This window comes from Manis javanica, chromosome 12, assembly GCF_040802235.1.
Source record: "Manis javanica isolate MJ-LG chromosome 12, MJ_LKY, whole genome shotgun sequence".
Taxonomy (NCBI): domain Eukaryota; kingdom Metazoa; phylum Chordata; class Mammalia; order Pholidota; family Manidae; genus Manis; species Manis javanica.
Genome location: NC_133167.1, coordinates 101,119,045 through 101,138,799, shown reverse-complemented (window position 1 = coordinate 101,138,799; position 19,755 = coordinate 101,119,045). Strand labels below are relative to the sequence as shown.

The following is a 19,755-nucleotide window of genomic DNA, read 5'->3' as shown; positions in this document are numbered from 1 at the left end:
TGAGTCAGGCCCTTCTCCTCAAGCTGGGCCATCCTGCATCACAACATAGTGACAGAGGAACGCACCAGCCCTGAGCCAACACAGAAGCCTGTGATGCAACCTGAACATGTCATCATCTTAGGCTGACTTTATTCAAGGGTGACCTGCATCCCAACTGGCACGTCTCAGTAGGAAATTGTTATGTAATGAGAAACTAGACTCAATAGTATCTATACTTTTCAGTTTTCTGATTTAGTGCAAAAATAATGTGCATTAGTGTGATCAGAAGTTTTACAAAGTTGAGAATGCCCCTGATAAGATATTTAATTTTCAACAAAGTTTTGTGATCATTTGCCTCAATGAGCCACTGATGCAGTTAAGTTTTCTTTGAAGGCCAATTAGGAAATGAAAATTTCATTCTGAGAAGGTACTGTATGTCGAATTGTCTTAAGAAAGTATACACCACGAAAGGTATCTGGGGTTAGGAAGGCGTGAGTATCAGCGAGATTGAGACCATGTCCGGCAGGCACCCCAGATGCCCATTCCCCAACACTGCGAAGCTCAGGCTCCTGCCACAGAAATTAGGGCCAATGACCCTTCCCAGAGATTGCAAAAACAAGTTATGTAAAATGTGCCAAAGGTATGAGGGAAAGGCACTATAGAGTCCAACAAACCTCTCTTCTGAAGGCAAGTTTGAAACATCCCCTTGGTGCTGTGGAGTGAATTGAGTCCCCTCCCCCACCCAATTCACACGTTGAAGCCCTAACCCCCAATGTGATAGGGCCTCTGCAGGGTGATTCAGGTTAAATGATCATAAGGACGGGCCCTGACCCAGCAGGGCTGGTGTCCTTGTAAGAGGAGGAAGAAACCCCTGGACCCTCTCATTCTCCAAGTGCCCAAAGAGCAAAGCCACCACGAGGACTACAGGCCAGGAAGGGAGCCCTCTGCAGAAACCGAATTTGCTGGCGTCTTGATCAGAGACTTCTAGCCTCCAGAACGGTGAGAAAATCATGTCTATCTTTTAAGCCATTCAGTCTCTTCTGTTTGTTACGGCAGCCCTAGCAGACCAAGAAACTTGGACCGCAAACTTTCAGATTATAGGAAACCTATTGAAGTTCGAGGCTTTAATCCTTCTCTTTATAAAAGTCAAATAGAGCATAATAAATAATAATAACTCATATCCCTTCAGCAGCACTTAACATTTCATTGTCAACTTACACAAATTATTTTCCCCACACTGGAACAGTAGATAAAACATACGAGAGTCATTTCTTCTCTGTCCTTTCCTGAAAACATTTACAGAGCATATCCAAGCACAGCTTTACTACACAAAAGTTGTAATAAATCCTGTCAATTCACCTTAATAACACGCAGGAGTTGGAGATTAGGTTCACAATGAAAACTATTTCAGACAAGGTGATCTTAGACTGTGTCACAGTGCAGACCTCCTGCGTATGTCAGATCGTGCTCCAGATGCAGCACGGGCCCAATGCAGGTGCTGCCGTGAACACCTCCATTCCTGAGGCCTAATGCCAACCAGTGAATATGAGGAAAGACGACAATATCCCAAACGTTTACCTCTGTCATTTTCACAAAAGCTGAACAGTCGCTCACTATGTTTCGATGAGTGATCAGCGCTCCTTTGGGGTTGCCTGGGGACACAGAGGAGCAGAACAAAGTCAGAGTAAAGAAACTCAGTCCAAGAATGACAAAATTATGGAAGTCCAGGACCCTGTATAATTAGTGCCTCAAATGGCCCTCGTGTTAGGTTCACCCATAAAAGCCAAATGCTAAGTAACATTAAATACCCGAGCAATCTGCAATCCTCTGAAGGAAATTTACTATCTTAATCTGTTAATAGGGGCAAGTTTTAGACGGTATGTTTCTTCTGTAGAGAAGAAAACCCAGGAATTTTATTTCTGGGAACTACTGATATTGTCTGTCCCAGGAAGATGGGTGAGTCCACTGTTGCCTGTAAGAAATGCTGGAGGAAATAAATGTCGCCCTCAGATTCTGAGAGCGTCTTACAGAGCAAGAAGAAAACGGCACTTGAGCCACTGCCGCCTCTTCTGCTATCAATCCATCTGAAGTCTAGGTGAGTCATTCTAAAAGGGGCAGGGAGTGTACACTGCCAGGCACCCCTTAGAAGCAATTCCCTTTCAAAACGTACCTGTAGTTCCACTGGTGAAGCAAACGACTGCGAGATCTTCAGGTGCTGGAGGCTACCGCCCAGTTAATTAAAGAAAGGGGAGGGGTGGTATGAATCAGAAGAAAAAAGAAAACCAAAAGCCAGAACATATCCCCCAGACCACCCTGTCTCCCGGATGGGGCCGGCGGGCCGGATGTAGTGTCCTTACCTTGGGCTTCCGTCTATTGGCTCTTCCCAGGTCCTTAATTAAGAGAAAAAAATATCGTAAATAGAAACATTCTCTAAGTGTAAAGAATAAGGTCACATTAAGTCACCTCAAGCTGACTTTACTAAGGATTCACTCATAGCTGGCTCAGAGACAACACAAATGTCAAATGAAATAAATGGCAATTTTCATGAACCTGCCCTGAAGTGCATATCCATGCTCCGAGAAGCCATCTCCAGTTCTCCTCTCTCTTCTATAAACCTACATAAATGGCATTAAGACAGGCCTTTGAAACAGTATTTACTCAAAAGGAATCAAAGTCTTTCACAGTGTATTTCTGGCCCCCACCCCCACTTGCTGTTACCGCCTTTAACAAAGCCCAGCTGCTGTAACCAAAGAACTCAGATGCTCTGCACCCTCCCCAGATCTGAGCACGGCTATGTGGTCACCCAGTTCTCCAGAACTGACATGTTCTATCTGCAGAGAAAAATCAGTCTCTCTCAGAGTCAAATGCTGCCTATTTAGGAGAGGCTCACATGACAATACCCCACACAGGGAGAAAGGGGGCAGAGGAAGGATCGTGGGGCTTTTCTGGTCACATCAGGACATGAGGAGTAACAGATTCATTTCTGAGGGTGCATCATTTCCCAGTTACTAGGGGGGCTCATTCTGGTGTTCAGTTTACTACATGACGGTAGTCTAGGTGACCACTTTAATTACCTATTCCTTTTTTTAATGAACTACTTATATTCTTTTCCTATTAAAACTGAATAGCTTGAGTCAGCATATGGGATGAGCACACCTAGAATTAAATGGAAATTAGATGGGTGTGCTCAGGGCTCAGTTTCTGTCCAGCTTTTGTTTTTAAATAGTTATTCATCTTAATCACATTTCAAATTAAAAATATAACAGACCAGTGATCAAAAACAGGAACACTGACATCCAAATAGAATCATCTATGACCTAAAACCATGATAACTGCACCAACTTTTTTTCCAAAAAATTCTTTATCAAATCCAAATTTCTACTAATTTGTTCAAAAGATCTCATTTCTTCAAAAATTGATGCTAATAAAATAAAGCAATAGTTATATGCAATTTGGCTTTTAATTTATTGGGAGAAAACATTATCCAAATTAGTGCACTATTAGCCAAGAAGTTTGATAGCCTAAAATTTGTCTTAGGTCATCATTTAGAAAGAAGCACAGCAACCTGAAAAATAAATAAGTTGCCATCTTAGGCTCCAAATGCCAAAAAAGGAAAAAGACAACAATAAGCTGAAGAAAAAGTAAATTCTAGGTAATGAATAGTATGCTGAACTATGTAGGGGTGATAAAATTTGCAATCTCCTAATGTAACCTACATAAAAAGAATTAATGAATCAAGGAATAAAGTGATGGATTAATATGTGATAAAGCAAATATATTAAAATGTTAAGTATATTATTAATAAATACATTAAAATGTTAAATGTTAATGCAGCAGGTATATGGGGGTCTACTGAAATAATTCTTTAAACTTGATTGTATGTTTGAAAGTTTTTGTAACAAAACAAAAATGCACATCTCTTAAATACTAACATTCTGTTTTTGATCCTATAAAAATATACATTAATATAAACTTGATCATAAGATCAACCACAAAAGTAATTTTAAATGCATTTCTTACGAACATAACCTTGGGCTTAGAAAGTTTTCAAAAACCAACTATTACACATATTTACATAGGTAAGTGCAAAACAATGTCTTTTACAAAGACTTTAATATACACTTTGTACTATAATCTTCACTAACTCAGTATTTTAATTAAATTTAAAATTTTAATCTTCACGTAGCAGTTGGTAAAGACACATTCCTGTGGGGGCAGTGGGGAGGAGGGTGGGGGGTAAAGATTACATTACTGTGAAAGGGGAGTACAAGTAAAAAAACAGAAGTGGGGAAATGCTAGGTCAAAGCTAGCTAAGCCCCAATTTAACAATTCAGCACACCCACTCTGTGGACTCTGTCCTATGCTACGTGTGTGTGTGAGTAGGCAGGGCAGAAAGCAGAAGGCTATGTGGGAACAAATCAGTCTCCCTCTGACTACTAAGTTCCCCAGGAAAGGTTACATCCTTATTTGTAGGAGAACTATAAATAAAAACACAAGCCCTATTTATAACAGTTCCAGGAAAATATTTATAACATTGTCAGAAAGGGAAGGACTTACTCTGTTTGGTCTATTACTTCCTATGATGTGCACATAACAAGATCCTCCTTCTAGCCAGCTTCTTTGGATTGAACTCTAATCCACATCCAACTGGGGAAATCAGCTTCTGACATGATCTGATGCCAAACTACCAACTTAAAGCTGGGCCACACTCATTTTCCTACAATGGTTACCTTCAAAATTTTGATTAATGTGAATCTTAAGAAATTTAATATGAAAATAAACCAAATCAAACATCTGTGCTGGAAATTCACCAGGGCTCTACAAAAGCAACTTGGCAAAAAGGATAATGAGGAAGATTTCTACCTCTGGTTCCATCTTAGGGACAAATCTGTAAGTAAAAGGCATTCAAGCCTAAAGAGGGTGTACAAACTTAAATCTCTACCTGCATATGAACCTCTCATGTCTGACATTTACTGGCGTGCCTGGTCAGCGCTCTCGAATAAATATGTGAGCTTGCGGCTGGCTTTATGAGAGTGTACTTTCTCTAACACGTGACAGATTAACACTGGGGCATGCATGTAGGGTTCTTCTTTCCAGTAATGAGATGGGAATTTCTGCTCTGTGTCTTTTATGGGTTGCTGAGACAGCCAACCCGAGTTGGGACTGCATGGTTACACTGAATACCTCTGAGCCAAAATGACCTCAGGGAAACCCTTTGAGAAGCAAGCAGGGCAGTGACTCACCTCCAGAGCCTTCATGCTGATAATCTCCACCCCACACTTTTTGCCTCGTTCCAACAGATCAATGCCATAGGAGTCCATGAGAACTATGATTTTAAGGCATGTTGTTAACTTATTTTCTACACCGTCTAATAAGAGGTTGGCCTTCTCAGGCTTGTCAACAAACACCAGAGAGAGTTCAGCTGGAAATGAAGAGACAGTGAAGAATAAGCTCTAGGATATTAAAGGCTGGACTGTATAATATCTGACATCAGGTCATTTAGGTACCACATTCTTTGACTAGGAAGGCAGATGTAACATTTAAACATAAGATCCCTATCAAGTCAAATATAACCAAATGCAAAGTCACCCAGTCTAACCATTAACTAGGCCAACATCCAACCAGAGTCCGCAGACGTACCTTTGTTGACTATGTAGGTGATGGCCTCGGTTCCAAGAGTGTCATAGAGGGGAACGATCACCATTGAATAAGCAAAGCATCCCTGTTCGATGATCACCCACTAAACAGACAGTAAAGGTTGGGGAGAGAAAGCAAGATGTCACATGGGAGCACTCCCAGCAGAGCAAGACCCCAGAGAGGTTCAAAGTGAACTACTGGGTGTACAAAAACAACATGTGCATATCTACTACTATGTGTCGGGCACTGTGGGATTCATGGTGAGAACAAAACACTGGCCACTACTCAGAAGGCAAGTGCTAGAGCAGGACGGCTTGATCACAGCAGAGGGAGGTGAGTGGGCAATTCAGCTGGCGTGGAGGTTCCAGCAGGGACGTGGGGGACGGCGAGGCTGCAGGACCGGCAGCAAGCCCGTGGCTGCCGAGAAGCCTGGCTCCCCTCCCTGGGAATGCACCAACACTGAGGGTCTCTCAGCAACACTGTGCCTCTGGGGCCTGGGAATGGGAGGAGAAACACGCTGGTCTAACAGGAAGATGATTCTGGCAAAACCTCCCAGAAAAGTGATGAAGGAAAGAAGTGACACAGTGATGGGCCATCTGGCCTCTAAACTCGTCAGCCAGACAGCAACTGATCTGCCCACAGGGCAGAGCAGCAAGATCACTCTTTTGTATATCATCACTGGTACCCATAGTCTCTGGCTGCAGTTCTTGTATCTTCCACAGAGATTGGGCACAGAGCACAGGGCACAGATAACAAACAACACAGACATGTGGAAAGTGAGCACAACCCACTCACACTCGCTTGGACTGGAACTGTTTTTTCTCCTTTTTTCTCTCCCTGAAACCAATTTCAAGCTACCACCACAGAGGTCAGGTCCAAGCTCCTCAGCAGGTTGCATGTGGCACATGTGACCCTTGCTTCCCTCCCCTTATCCTGCCACTCCAGGCATCCCCAGTACAAACATGCTGCTTGATGCAAACGTTATGTGGTTGTTGCTGACATTCATCTGGCTTCTCCACCCTCATATCCTCCAAGACTCCACTTAGATGGCACCTCCAGGAAGTCCTCCTTGACTGAGCTTCCATAATCTGTTTGTCCTGCATCCACACTTGTCACATTACAGAGGAATCATCAGCTTAGGGACCTATCTTCCTTATGGGGCCTTGCAGTGCCTGGCATATAGTAGGTGCTCAACTAACTGATAAATATGGGAAGGAGCCTACTTTGTGAGAAGTAAGGAATATGTGTCCTAGTTACAGATTCATTATAAAATGCTACTAAAGCAAAAATCGTAGATGTGTTCATTTGAATGAGTTTCACTTGAAATGAAAGAAACTAAATCCCATGAGCCTATCACAGTCCAGCTGTAGAAAATGCTTTTTTCCTGAGCAGTACACAAACTCTAAGAAACCACTCTCATTTGTAAAATAGTCTGTAGCATGGGGATTGAGCCAACATGTCTTTCAGATACAAGAATCAATTCAATTTCTTCAAGCCCACTGCTTGAATTTTTCCAAGCCAGCTATGCCACTGATTTTTTACTAACACTGTAAGCAATAGCTCCAAAAGAACTTCCCACTGAAGTGCACTGAAATACAATGGTCTACAGAGGCACGATGCACAGGCCTAGCCAGCCAAACAGACCGAATGTCTAAACTGAGGCTGGCCCACGTGAGGCACCTGCCCCATCGCCCATGGTATTTTGAATCATCTGATCAGAGAGAAAGTTCATACCTTTCACAAAGAAAAGATGAGAGTCTGCTACTGCCAAAAATGTATGCAAGTCTCTCTGTAATTTTTTAATGCTATTTTTCTAATCACTGAGGTAAGCCTTAAAGTGAGAAGGCTTCTTTATTAGTTGTTCTAATAACTTTGTCAGTTTTATTTGGGGACCTAGCTTTAAAAAAACAAAAACCAATTATCACAAAAAAGTGACTTTTTTTCTACCTAAAGACTAAGGAGGCCCTGGTTTGGGTTTTTCTATGTGTAACTTTCACACAGAGCCATATTCTCAGTTGAAATTGGACCACAAAGTCTGGCAGGTGTGTGACCTCCAACTGGCTCTTACATCTGAGCTCTCAAAACCAGGTACATACAGTGGGTGCTTAGTGTGAATACCTCAGGTCTGTTCTGGGCAAAGATGCCGATGAACTGGTCGGGGGCGGCCTTGAAGCCCTTCTGGATCAGAGCTGAGCCCAGACACTCTGCCATTTCCGCAACCTAAAATGGGGAGAAAGAAAATCAGGAGCAAAGTCAGGCCCAACTCAAGAAGCAAAGCCCACCGGGTGACAACCAAGGTAGGAGGCCAGGCGCACACAGCGCCGCACAGCGCAGGAGAGCAGAGCGAGCAGGTCTGCCCTTCGCTCTCCGTTTTCGTCATGCGAGGTCTAATTCACCGGAACTACTAAGAGAAGCGATCGTACGGTCACTTCTGCAGATCAGCCTCATCCCAGCAGCCACAGTTCCCAGATGGCGGTGTGCCGGGGTGCTTGCACATTTCTATTTTATACTTAGCTTCACACCATGATAAAAGGAGCACCAGGACATAGACAACTCAGTTCTGTGTATGTATAAAGAGCAGCCCGGTAGCCAAAACTTGCCATGTGGTATCAACACAGGAAACAGCAAGTTTGGGGGAGACCTTTGAAAAAATTAGAACAAGCTTTCATCATTAGGCTCTACAATTCCATTCTCGAGCACTTATATTTGGGTAATAATTCATTCTTGAAAGGAGGCTCAGAACACTTTATATACGAAGATATGTATTTCAAAATTATCTGAAGTCACAAAACCCTAGGGGAAAAAGACCAATGGCTGGATGCTTACATACATGATGGTAAATCTCTTGAGAAAATGCTATATAGCTGGTAAATATGACAACTACAAAAGCCACATCAAACTTAGACTATTTTTAACAACTTTAAGTAAAATAAAGAAATATGAAAATGAATACTATTATTTCAACTAGGTAAAAATAGGTAGATTCAAAAAAATTAGGCAGGACTTATATATGTGTGTCCATTCCTTTTTCCATACCTATCCCAAATTTATGAAAAATTATAAATCTTAAAGTTTGGATTTCTTTCTTTCTTTATTCTCAGGTGGTGAATTTTGGAGAGCACTTTTCATGCACGCCCACGCCCGAAGGAAGTGAAGCCACCCCTCTTCCTGCCCCAGAGCCCTGCTGGCTCTGGCGCATGGTGCCATCCTTCACTCCGCTAACGGGAATGAGAGCTGGCAAGGGGGAGGTGACAGCAAGAGCATCCCGACGCCAATTGTTTCCCCTCGCCCTGGCCTGTTTCACAACTCCTGCCTGCGGTCCCCGGAGGGGACTGTGTGAAATGCCGGCAATGATTCGCAGAGCTTACTGGAAAATACAAACCTGCATTTGCACCTCTACGAAGGGGGCCCCACCTTTCTTCAGAAAACCTCACAGGGATTTCTAGCCCCCCAAAGGTCAGAACCACTGAGCTAGTGAAAAAAAATGATTTAAATGTGTAAACGCAAAGTTGGCTTCAGTTAAGTCTGGCTTTATATTTTTCCCAGCCCCACAGGAAGAGACAACACATAGATTACCACCTTCAGAAACCCCAGTGGTTCCCTATCTGCCTTGAAACATCTGATCTGTGATGGACTTGTCTTCTCCCTTCTGGCCCACGCAAACCAGAAGACGTAGAGCAATATATTCCCGTAAGTAACATGTTGGAAGTAATCCAGAAAGCACTGAAGGACTGTACTTTTACATCATTTTTGAAATTGGGGAATCCTAAAAACCACTATTTGGATGGGAAACTTGTGTAGTTCTGGTGAGACAAAATGAAAACAGGGAATCTCTCTGGTCACTTGAGTGACAGCTCATCACTCCTTCTTTGTGGCTCCTGATGACAACCCCTCACACACACACCCTGGAACACACTGGACGCAGCTTTCACACAAACCAGGGGAGAAGGATGCACATTTGCATTCACGAGGATCATGGGGTTACCTGCCCCCGGCACCGAGAGCCTTTTCCCCAGCGGCTGTGCAGGAAACAGCCAGCAGCTAAGCAGACACTTTAGCTGCCCCTGCGTGTCCTCGGGGGCCACTTGGATGAGGGAGAAGAAGGGGCATCTAGATTGTTAGAATCATGACAGGAATTAAAAGCTATGTCTTCCTGCTCACCTGCCACTCACGAACTATTTAAACAGTGGCAGCCATGGATCAGTTGGGGTGCCAACAGTCAATATACCCAGATCTCAGCACACTATGTGCTTACCCAGTGACACAGGTGTCACCTTTGAACATCTGTGAGCTCTCTATGGCTGCCTTGGGGTTAAACGCCGCCCCAGTCCCAAGCTGCTCAGCATCAGTGTGATGCACTGCAGAGCCCGACACCAGAAGGCACGGAGCTCACCTGTGGTCCTGTTTCTGCCACTAACCAGCTGCGCCGCTGGGTGGCTCCCATCCCTTCCTGGAATGTGTTTTCCTCATCTATAAAATGAGAGGGTTACTCTATATTGGGACTTCTAAATTTTCTAATACTCCCCAAGGCAGAGAGGAGTAATCTTGTCCCCCTATGGGAACTGGGAGGACAGTCACCTGCTTCAATCACATTTCTACAATTTTATCTTAAAAATGGTACTCTACTCCACAATGCATCCACATCAGTTCTAAAATAAAGTGCTTTGAACCACCAGCTAGTGTTTGCCAAATCTTTGGCTAAGCCTTCTCCCTTCGGAGGCTGCATGCTTACCCCCAAGCTCTGGGTGGGTCTGGCACACACCCTCTAGAACCTTCCAGCCCAAATCTCCTACAGTTCCGAGAAGGGACGTATTTAAGCCTCCAGCTTGCATGAGGAGTCCACGGAGGCGGAAAACTCACCTGTTGGTATGAAAGCCATTCATAGGGTTGATCTGGCTTCCGAGAGCCTAAACACGGGCCATTATCTAAAAAAAGAAAAAACAAAACAAAAGATTGGCTTAACATGTATAAATGCTCTCATTTGTATCCCCTCGATTCTACAAAGTATCAGGTGGACTCTAGTGGCTCTCAGATCAGAAATAATGAATTCAGATGGAAAACGCTTCCTCCCTGGGTTCTGGTCTGATTTTTGACAATGACAATGAGAGGAGATTTAAGGCAAATACAATTTCTAAGGACATTCAATTTGTGAATAATTCTGCAACACGCTGCTGGTTTAAAAAGAAGTCAGTAGCTTGAGTGGTAAAGGGATCTTGCTGTAGATTTTCACAAGTATCCCTCAAAATTTCTAATGAAGTTTAAAGTATTCCATCTCAGAATGTGAAAAGGAAAATATTAAGTACTCAAATTCTGATGACCAAAAGTATCGAGAATCACCTCATAGGTGAGGTCTTATTGCAGAGAAACAAAAATGAAGAAAAGATGTAAAATGAGAGAAAATTAGAGGGCATTTGTGAGAACAAAAGTTAAGAAACATCAGGATGCATCCAGATTCCAATTTAGATACCAAATAAACAGAAAGACCCATACTAATTATTCACTGTGGGTAAAATTGCAGCATTTCCAGAATCTCCCGCCAGGCCTGAGTGCATCTCCATATCATAGGTGATTACATGGTGGGGGTGGCACAGCTGGACCAAGGGGTTGGGTGGGGTCCCTTTTTGCAGCTGGATCCTGAGAGACACGGGTGAGCAGAAGTGGACTGCTTGTAAGCAATAAATGGGTTTCTCCCACTTTATTTCTACCTTTGACTGATTTTGGTTTCAGAGGTATTTTGCCCCAGGATTTTCCCCCAAGAGTTACATTCACCCTAAAGGCAGTAATAAATATAACTCCAAATCATTTATATTTGGAATTAACCCGTTTCTACAAATGAATCCCAAGCTAACCTTATGCTCAGCTTGTAGTTGTTGAAGAGGAAAGCTGTGTCTCCCTATAAGACTAAAAGCTGCCACATTTAGGCAATCAGAGCCGGCCACATACAAGAATGTTACCTAACCAGAAATTGGCTCTACCGCCAGCTCTGGGCGAGGCTGGGTCTGCACAGCTCCTTTTTAGAGGGGCATCTGAGGTTGGATTTCTGTCGTCTCTCATTTGAATGGGGAATGTGCATTTCCATTGGGAGACTATCACACGTCTGACCTCACCATCCTGGGTCTGAGTGTGGGCCGAGGTGTTCTGATTTGGTTTGGGGACCTGCAGGGAGGCAGAGGAATGGCACAACGTGCGGGCCCCGGCCAGCCCGGGCCTGTCAGAGCCATGCCCTAGCCTCTGGGTTCAGGGCTTCAGGGCCGCTGTCACAGGGAGGGGAGCAGCCAGGCTGGCCCGACTCCTGCACCTGACAGCAGCAGTCCTGATGGTGCTGAAAGGCGCACTCAAGGTCTCACCATTGGACCCTCCGCGCCGCACAGGGACCGCGAGGGGGACCAGGCTGACCATGACAAGTTCCATCAGGGGTTGTTTTCGGATGGAAAGAAAATAGATGCGCCACATGAAAAAAGGTTATTTTATTCTTCAGGAACAGGAATTGGCAACTTAGAGGCAGGGGCCAGATCAGGCCTGCCACCTGTTTTTGTAAACACGCTTTTACTGCAGGGTGCCTCCCTCCCTCATTTACATATTATCTAAGACTGCAGAGACCGTATGCCCCAGAAGCCTAACATATTTACTTTCTGGCCCTTCACAGAAAAGCGTGCAAACTCTGACTCTAGAGTAGCGGGGCCGACTCCCAGGCTCACCTAGGGAATTTAACCAAACATACTTTCCAGACGCAACTAGCCAAACGTCTGTTGTAAGTGGCTGTATGGGGAGGGGCCTTAGTGTTTTATAAAAGCTCCCCAAGCAACACTAAAGTGCAGCTGGGGTGGGAACCCTCCCAGAGAGGGGACTCAGTCTTGATAAAGTGGCCTCCTCAGCACAGTTTTGAAGTACTAGGATTAAAATCTTTAGGTTGGCTTCTCCTGTCATTCAACGAACTCCAAACTACATTATCCAGATGCTGGTATTGCTCACTTGGAAAGTTTAATCTTGTGGTAGCTTAGGAAAATAATAGCTTAGAATAAAAAGCTCCTCTGGAAACAAAAGAAAAAGTAATCTGCAGAGCAGCCCCCTTCAATCAGCATAGGTTATGAAGACTGAGTTTATTTCTCTTCAACTTCTCTGAAAGGTCCACTCATGTGAGGCCTTCAGCTTTCCAAGTAGAGGTGACCCAGAAAAAGTCACATGATTTGTCTTAAGATCAGGTGAGTCAGAAGTATAATGTAAGTTGCCACACTCCTAGATGAATCCCAGCCTTGGCTAAAATGGAAAAAATGCAGATATATTTATACATACACATGCTTTATGGCACTGGTAACCAGGAATATATATATATATACATTTTTTCCCATGTGGCCTTATGTTAGGCTGCTCTACCCTATGGATATCTACTATCACAGACAAAGCCTGACCCTAGCACTAACTTTGAATGTTTGCAAATTAAGTAATATAAAAGTAAGTTTGCGTTCCCTTTATAGTGGCGCTGAATGAACCTGCTATAGGAATACTGGGCAAACACACTGAACTGAGCAGCCCACTTTACCAGTATCAAGTGAAAAACACAGGCACTATCTGAGCACCATTCTGTACAACATACTGGGGACAGAGACAGCAACAGCACATCCCTGGCCATAAGGAAATTACAGTCTAGCTAGCAGTGGCAAAAATAAAGGCTACCCACCAACAGATTTAAAAACAAACCATGGATCCCAAAGACTATTTCTAGAGAGGAGCCTGGAACAAGCCAAAATAAAGAGGCTAAAACAACAGGGTGGCAAAAGCGGAGGGTGGGCTCCCCTTTGTCGAGGATACATTAATGGAGTGCCGACTGTGTGCCCATGCTCTGTGCCCATTCTGAGAGAAGAGACAGCCGCCCTGTTGAAAGAGCAGCAGCTCCTGGTGGGACTGAAGGCCAGGGAGAGGCTGCTGTGCCCTGAAGGGACTATTGCAGAAATAGGTACAAGATGCTGGGAAAGGGGGGTCCTCACACTGAGGTTGGGGATGAAAATGTGAAATGCAATACAGGTTTTGCAAGCTTGGTAAGAATATATAAGTACCCTGGGCTGGGCGTAGGAAAGAAGAGGCTTTATGGTCAGGAGGGGGAAAATGCTCGATGGCCTTGGGTTATGAGAGAGGGGGCCCAGCGTGCAGGGAGGTCCGCGTGACTGGAGGGCTCCCACGCAGAGACTGGAAGGGAGGAGGCCGGGAAGGTGGGCGCTGGGGCTGCAGGGCGTCTCACGGCGCTGTTAGGCACTAAGGGCAGATCTGAGGCCACGTTCCCAATGTGTCGCAAGGGATCCAGCTTCCTTGGAACATCAGAGTTTATTTCTCACAGCATGAGTCTCATGGGCAAGCCAGTTTGAAAAATGTTAGATCGGGCCCAACTGAACAGGTCTCTTGACTGAAGGAAATGTCAGAGCCTGTAGTGAGCTAATGCGACTCTCCATAAATATAGGACTTGCTGAGAACATATGTGACCAAGGAACCCGCTTTGCCACAGGAACCTGCAGGCGGACAAGTGCGCTTTGGGGCTCACTCCAGAGAAGACACAGAGGGAACAGGGACACCCAAACGATGCTGGGGAGGACACAGGTGAGGGCACACATGCCTTTCTGAAGAAAGGCTGCTCTCTCTGAGTGAGTGTCACCAAGCCTTAGTCATACAAATTCAGTAAACACTTACTCGACACCTGTATGCCCCTCTGGAAAACTTCGTATAGGGTTTTGACATCATCGTAGAAGTACACCAAGGGCTCATCACTGTCGAGGAGCGGGGATCTCCGAGCACCATCACCACCCTAGGGAAAAAGACAGATGACCATGTGAGAAGACAGTGTTACTAATAGAAAGCCTAACACTTAAGCCCACTGTGGCCTGCAGGCTGCCTGGAACTTCTGTGCACCTCCTGGTACCGAGGTGCAGGCTTTGCTAAAGTAAGTCATTCACCCAGGATCAAGTACATGCTTCAGAGAAGCAAGGCTAAAACTGCATGGCTGTCAAAGGATCCTTGGGAAAAGGAAACAACCGAGGAGAAAAGAGAAGAGGTTCTCAGACCTAGAGGCACAGGTCCTGCCAGACAAGGTCAAAGAAAACAGGACAAGAAGTGGATCACTGCCGCCATCCTCACTGCGCCGATTCTCAACCCTGCACAGACCGACGCTGCCTCAGCTCTTGTGGAAATGCCGCACCATTCAGTTTTTCCTCCATAATGTTAGCTATATTCTTTTTGAAATGATTTCCACTGTTTTATCTCCTTGCCAGGCACAACATCACGTGTTAGCAACATCAGTTTCTCACACAGCATCTAATGATTACATTCTTTAGCTACAAAATGTACGGATGTGCAGAGAGGATTAGGACGTCCTCCCTACTTTGACCCGCAGCACATACAGGCGTGCAGGTTTGGCACTGCTGGGCACCTTTTTCTCAGCCATCTCCACTTGCTGGCCAGGAAGTGCACCTGCTAAGTACAAGGGCTCCTAACTGGCAGCAGGAGTCACCTGAAGGAATGGCAGCTCTCAGCCTGTGAGCTGCTCAGCCCTCTGGGGCTGCAGAGACGCAGCAAGGCGGCCAGAGAGCTTTGGGAGTGCCGAGCGTTCTCTGGAAACTGACCAAGAAAATCTCCACCACTATGATGTCAGAGCCTACAATTTTACTTTATTTTTTTTTATTTCAGAGAGGAGGTTTCACATTTGCACTGGTCAGGGAACGCTCTTGGGGAAGTGAGACTACGATGTGAGGACTCCTGCTACCACACAAGGACCTTTCACAAGGGGTCAAGAGCTGATCCCCCAGCACAGCCAGGCCAGCAGAGCTGGTGGGAAACGGGATGTATTCCAGAGGAAGAACTAACGTGGACATCCTCTATGGGTAACGACCATCAGACAGGTTTTGAGGGATTCTTTTTCTTGTTCTTCTATTTTGTTTTTTTAAATTAGGATTCTCCACTCCTCCTGCTCCACGTTCTCTCCCCCTGGCACCCCATGATTGTTTATATACTCTAAGAAAACTTAATACTATGTAAGTGTAGCAAGGAAAAAAATGACTAACCCCTATTATCAGTTTAGGAGTTCCCTCCAGAATTTTTTCTATGCTTATACATTTATATATACACATACACATGTTTAACTCAATCTGAAACTGCTAGTAGTTTTCTGGAGTAAATATCACCCAGTCCTATATTCTAATTGTCAGAATCTTTTCACTTTCGAGCATGCATTATTGTTCATCTCTGAGTTGGTTTTCTTTTCTATAAAGTGAGGATATCATATGTCCACATCCAGGGCTATTTTTAGTTAAGTGAGCACTTTTCTATAAAATACGCATGTGTAGATTGTTACTCAGATACCCTGTAACATGCCTTAATTACACAGTCTGTAGGTTATTACTTTTCTCCAACAAATATCAGGATGAAATTTCAGAAGTAATTCTGTGTCTTTATAGTAAGCATCAGAAGCCTCTTCAGCCCAGGAAGCCACCACAAAGACCCAGGGCACTGTGGCTAAGGCAGGAAGACAAAGGGGCAGGAGAATGAAAGGCAGAAAATGGGAAGGAGAAAAAAAACCTAAGAAAAGTTAGGAAGTGTGCCCAATCAGACGTGCAGGGAATCAGTCAACAAGACTGTGAATCAGGGAGGATTACAGGCCCTTTATTTTTTCTGTATATATTCTGGTTATAGTTTTCTCAGTTTAAACAAATACAAGATCGTGACTCAAACACTCTACAGTCAGATAAATACTCTGCAATACCTCCACAAGCTAAGGTCCCCCATGTAAGGTCCCCCATGAGGTCAGTCTCCCCATGTGAGCTGAGTTAGGAAGTAAAAGCCCAAGGTCCCCTTGGGGGCAGTAAGGGCAGGAGGTCACTGGTTCCCAGGAGTAGAGCTCTTGCCAGCACAGGCATCCCCCACTTTCCGAAGGTCCCCCTTCTTTGGAAACAAGTACTAATGTAGGTCTTTCATAAAAGCAGGTGCTCTTCACTTTATGCCATTTTGCCTTAGAGAAGGTTTCACAGGAATGCTCTGCTTTTGGATGTGAGGGGAAACCTGTATTGGAGAAGAAGGAGCACTTGAGAGTGAGGTTCATGTTGCTCCACTCCAAATGCAAAAGCAAGCTACATCCCTGAGGATTTCTTGGGTATAGAAAGGCCCAAGCTTTGTAATTTGTATCCTCATTCATCTCAGTCTAGAAAAATGGGTATCTACACATCAAAAATGGGCCAACTACATGGTAAGCTACTATTGTTCACTCCATCTAAGGAGAGGGAATGGGGTTGGGGGCAGAGAGAGGAAGAGAGACAAGGCAGAGAGGGAGGAGGGGCTGGGAGAGAACAGAAGGGGAGGAAGAGGTGGGGGAGAGGGGGAACCAGCACCTCGGCAGAGCCTGTGCGACCTCAGCTGGACTTGACATGTCAAATCCAGGGAGGGAGAAAAGCAGCAGGTGGAAGCACAGTCCTAGGGCTGAAAATGGCTCTAATATCCTCCATGTTAACATACTCCTCCCGGCGCTTAGACTGTGCAAGCGCCCGACCCTTCCCGGACCACCCCCGATGTGCTTCTTTTTATAAAAAGGCACAACACTACTTTTCCACCCAGTGACCTCTGAGAGGGGCCATCGATTCTCCTATCCAGCAACACCAGATCCGTGACCAAACTAGGGCCTTGACAGGCCAGCCAACAGACGACCCTCCCCACTTATTTTCTGAATAGTCAAATATTGTAAAAACACCTAGGCTCCCCCATTACGCTGAACGTCACTGCTAACAATGAACCCTGAGCTTCACTGTTAATGCTCCATTTAACCAGCCAACTTTCTGGGATCACTTGACAGCCAGGTGAGCAAAGAAAGGGCAGAACCATCAACGTGGCAATCGGTGCTGAGTTTTGTCATGGCGGGCCGGAAAGACGGAAGGTGCGGGAGTATCCACCAAGCATCTAGTACAGGCCAGCTGAGGAGGACACAGACCCCGGGGGGACGCCGTCTCAGCCTCACATTGAAAATGTGGTGGAGCCAAGCTTCCAGCCCAGCTCCACGGGGTTCATGGGTGGGTTCAAACTCGCCCATGTGTCGTTCGCCTTCATCTCTGAGGAGATAGGCCCCCACCACCGGTGAGCTCACTGGTTTGTCAACACCCTCCTGTCCTCCTTGGAGGGTTTTTGTCATTTCATCCCTGGTTCACTGCAGTCTGCAAGGTCCCGAGCGCCTGCAGTCCAAGAGGAGGCTGGGCTCAGGTGGGGGAGGGTGACGCAGGACTTAGCAAACTGTAGCGCTGCGCTGCCCCACTTCGGCCTCACCACAGAGGGGAAAGGGAAGAAAGTCTAGAGTCACAAAATCCAAATTCCCACGAACACACAGTGTTCCAGTGAGACAAGCCCACCTAGAGCACCTCTGTGCGTCCGCCATCCAGGGTGCGGGAGGCATTCACTCTGCTTCACTTTCCACGAACCTGAAGGGAACCAGCTCCTGGTTCTGACCATCAGCCTTCTTTGGACATTGGGGTGAAGCAGAGATGCTTGTCAGGAGGCTCAGAAAAGCTCATGCTTGTCCTTTTTCATCCAGCACAAGCTGACCCTGCTTGGGGGAGGCTAAAACATAAATCGTATCCCAGCCGCATCTGTGTCATTTGTGTGTACACATGCTCCCTGCCTCATGAAGCCTGTGAGAGAAGTGGCATCATTTGTGCAAAATCAAATTGTGTTTTTGGACTTGTTTCCCTGTATTCCTATATAGTGAATTTGCAGAGTTTCTTCCCAGTTATAGAGAACCCAGAAATAAATATTTTTCCTTCTAGCAATCACTCTTTCTTTGAAATACTAAAGGCAGCTACTTAGTACTTGTGTGGCCTGGTTTTGGCGCAAAGATGAGTGACTACTGTCACTTTGTAATGCCTGCCCTCACTTGCAGTGCCTCTCCCCAGCCTCTGCTACCCCATTACCAGCGCTGACACTTCCACCAACTCCCTGAAATCACTAGCCGCTTGCAAGTTAGAACGCTAACAACACAAAGAACTCGGTTTCCTTTAAGTGAGTTTAGTTAAGAAAAAGTAAGTTACCAAGGTTTTTCACAGTTTATTATGATGCCCATTAAGTTTTAGAAAAGGTGCTAAAGTTGCCTAAAGGTTTAAAAATGCTGATGTTTGCACACTCCCAGGATGATAACTCTCAACAGAAACATCCCTGCCAGGTACATCTTCTCCAACCAGCCACACTGCCCCAAGCCCTGGGACTGCTTGCTGCAAATTCCTCGGATGTACCATTTGAGGAAATTCTCAGAGCACCAAAGCTGCGTGCGGGGTTGCTAGGGCTAAGCTGAGAGGGCAAGTCTGCACACATCTTTATTTGACTACATGTGCAATTATTCTGCAATCAGACCAGGGAAGAAGGGGCCGTGGAGAACAGTGACCAGAAACATGCGATGACAAATGGTAAATAAATGAAAGTGAGTGCCTAAAAACAGTCAAGATTTACACAAGGACTGCTGACAAAGATACGAAGCCAGAGCATCAAATTGGGAGATTCTTCCAAAGTCTCACATGTGCTTCTAGTCGGCTATTCTGAGGCTTCCCGAGATGAGAATTATGTTCATATGTTACAAATGACGGCAAATGAGTCCTTGGCAGTACTTCCTGCTGGCCTGTAATCCACAGGAGGGCCTGAAGCTTCTTCTTCCTGGTATTGTGCATACCACATGGCAGATGCTCAGGTACTTGCTGAATGAATGCCCAGCTGATAATACTCTCTGTGACTCGTGGAGGATTAAATCGCATCCTACGTATTTGACTGTGGAGCAGGATTGGAATGCTAAGGCATGGATAGATGGATGGATGGATGGATGGATGGATGGATGGATGGATGGATGGATAGATAGACAGATAGATAGATAGACAGACAGACAGACAGACAGATAGATAATCTGACAACATATGGATGTTGAAATCTGAAGCTTTCATTCAAAAGAGCCATCCAGCCAGCACATACCCTGAATGGCAGGAGATCACCGGGCATGGAAGTCATCACTCTGGAGACAAGAGGAGCCATATGCAAAGAACTGGTTCTGCGTGTTAACATATCTGCACCTGTCACCCATGTGAGAACCCTGGTCTAGTAACAAGTCTACAGAGTCAATCTGTTATAGGCAAAATGACT

General features: G+C 45.2%; 1 protein-coding gene across 7 annotated transcripts in view; it reads right to left on the bottom strand.

The window, feature by feature from the left end:
- ACSL1 (acyl-CoA synthetase long chain family member 1) overlaps nucleotides 1–19,755 on the bottom strand; it is a 122,754-nt gene that overhangs the window by 12,281 nt on the left and 90,718 nt on the right. For all 7 annotated transcript variants that reach the window (XM_036996583.2, XM_073219161.1, XM_073219159.1 and 4 more), the window contains exons 3-10: nucleotides 14,296–14,410; nucleotides 10,477–10,541; nucleotides 7,735–7,836; nucleotides 5,620–5,719; nucleotides 5,223–5,401; nucleotides 2,337–2,369; nucleotides 2,150–2,201; nucleotides 1,558–1,631 (exon numbers count right to left, since the gene is read on the bottom strand). In XM_036996583.2, the coding sequence (XP_036852478.2) occupies nucleotides 1,558–1,631; nucleotides 2,150–2,201; nucleotides 2,337–2,369; nucleotides 5,223–5,401; nucleotides 5,620–5,719; nucleotides 7,735–7,836; nucleotides 10,477–10,541; nucleotides 14,296–14,410 (720 nt within the window). The remainder of the gene's footprint in view (nucleotides 1–1,557; nucleotides 1,632–2,149; nucleotides 2,202–2,336; nucleotides 2,370–5,222; nucleotides 5,402–5,619; nucleotides 5,720–7,734; nucleotides 7,837–10,476; nucleotides 10,542–14,295; nucleotides 14,411–19,755) is intronic.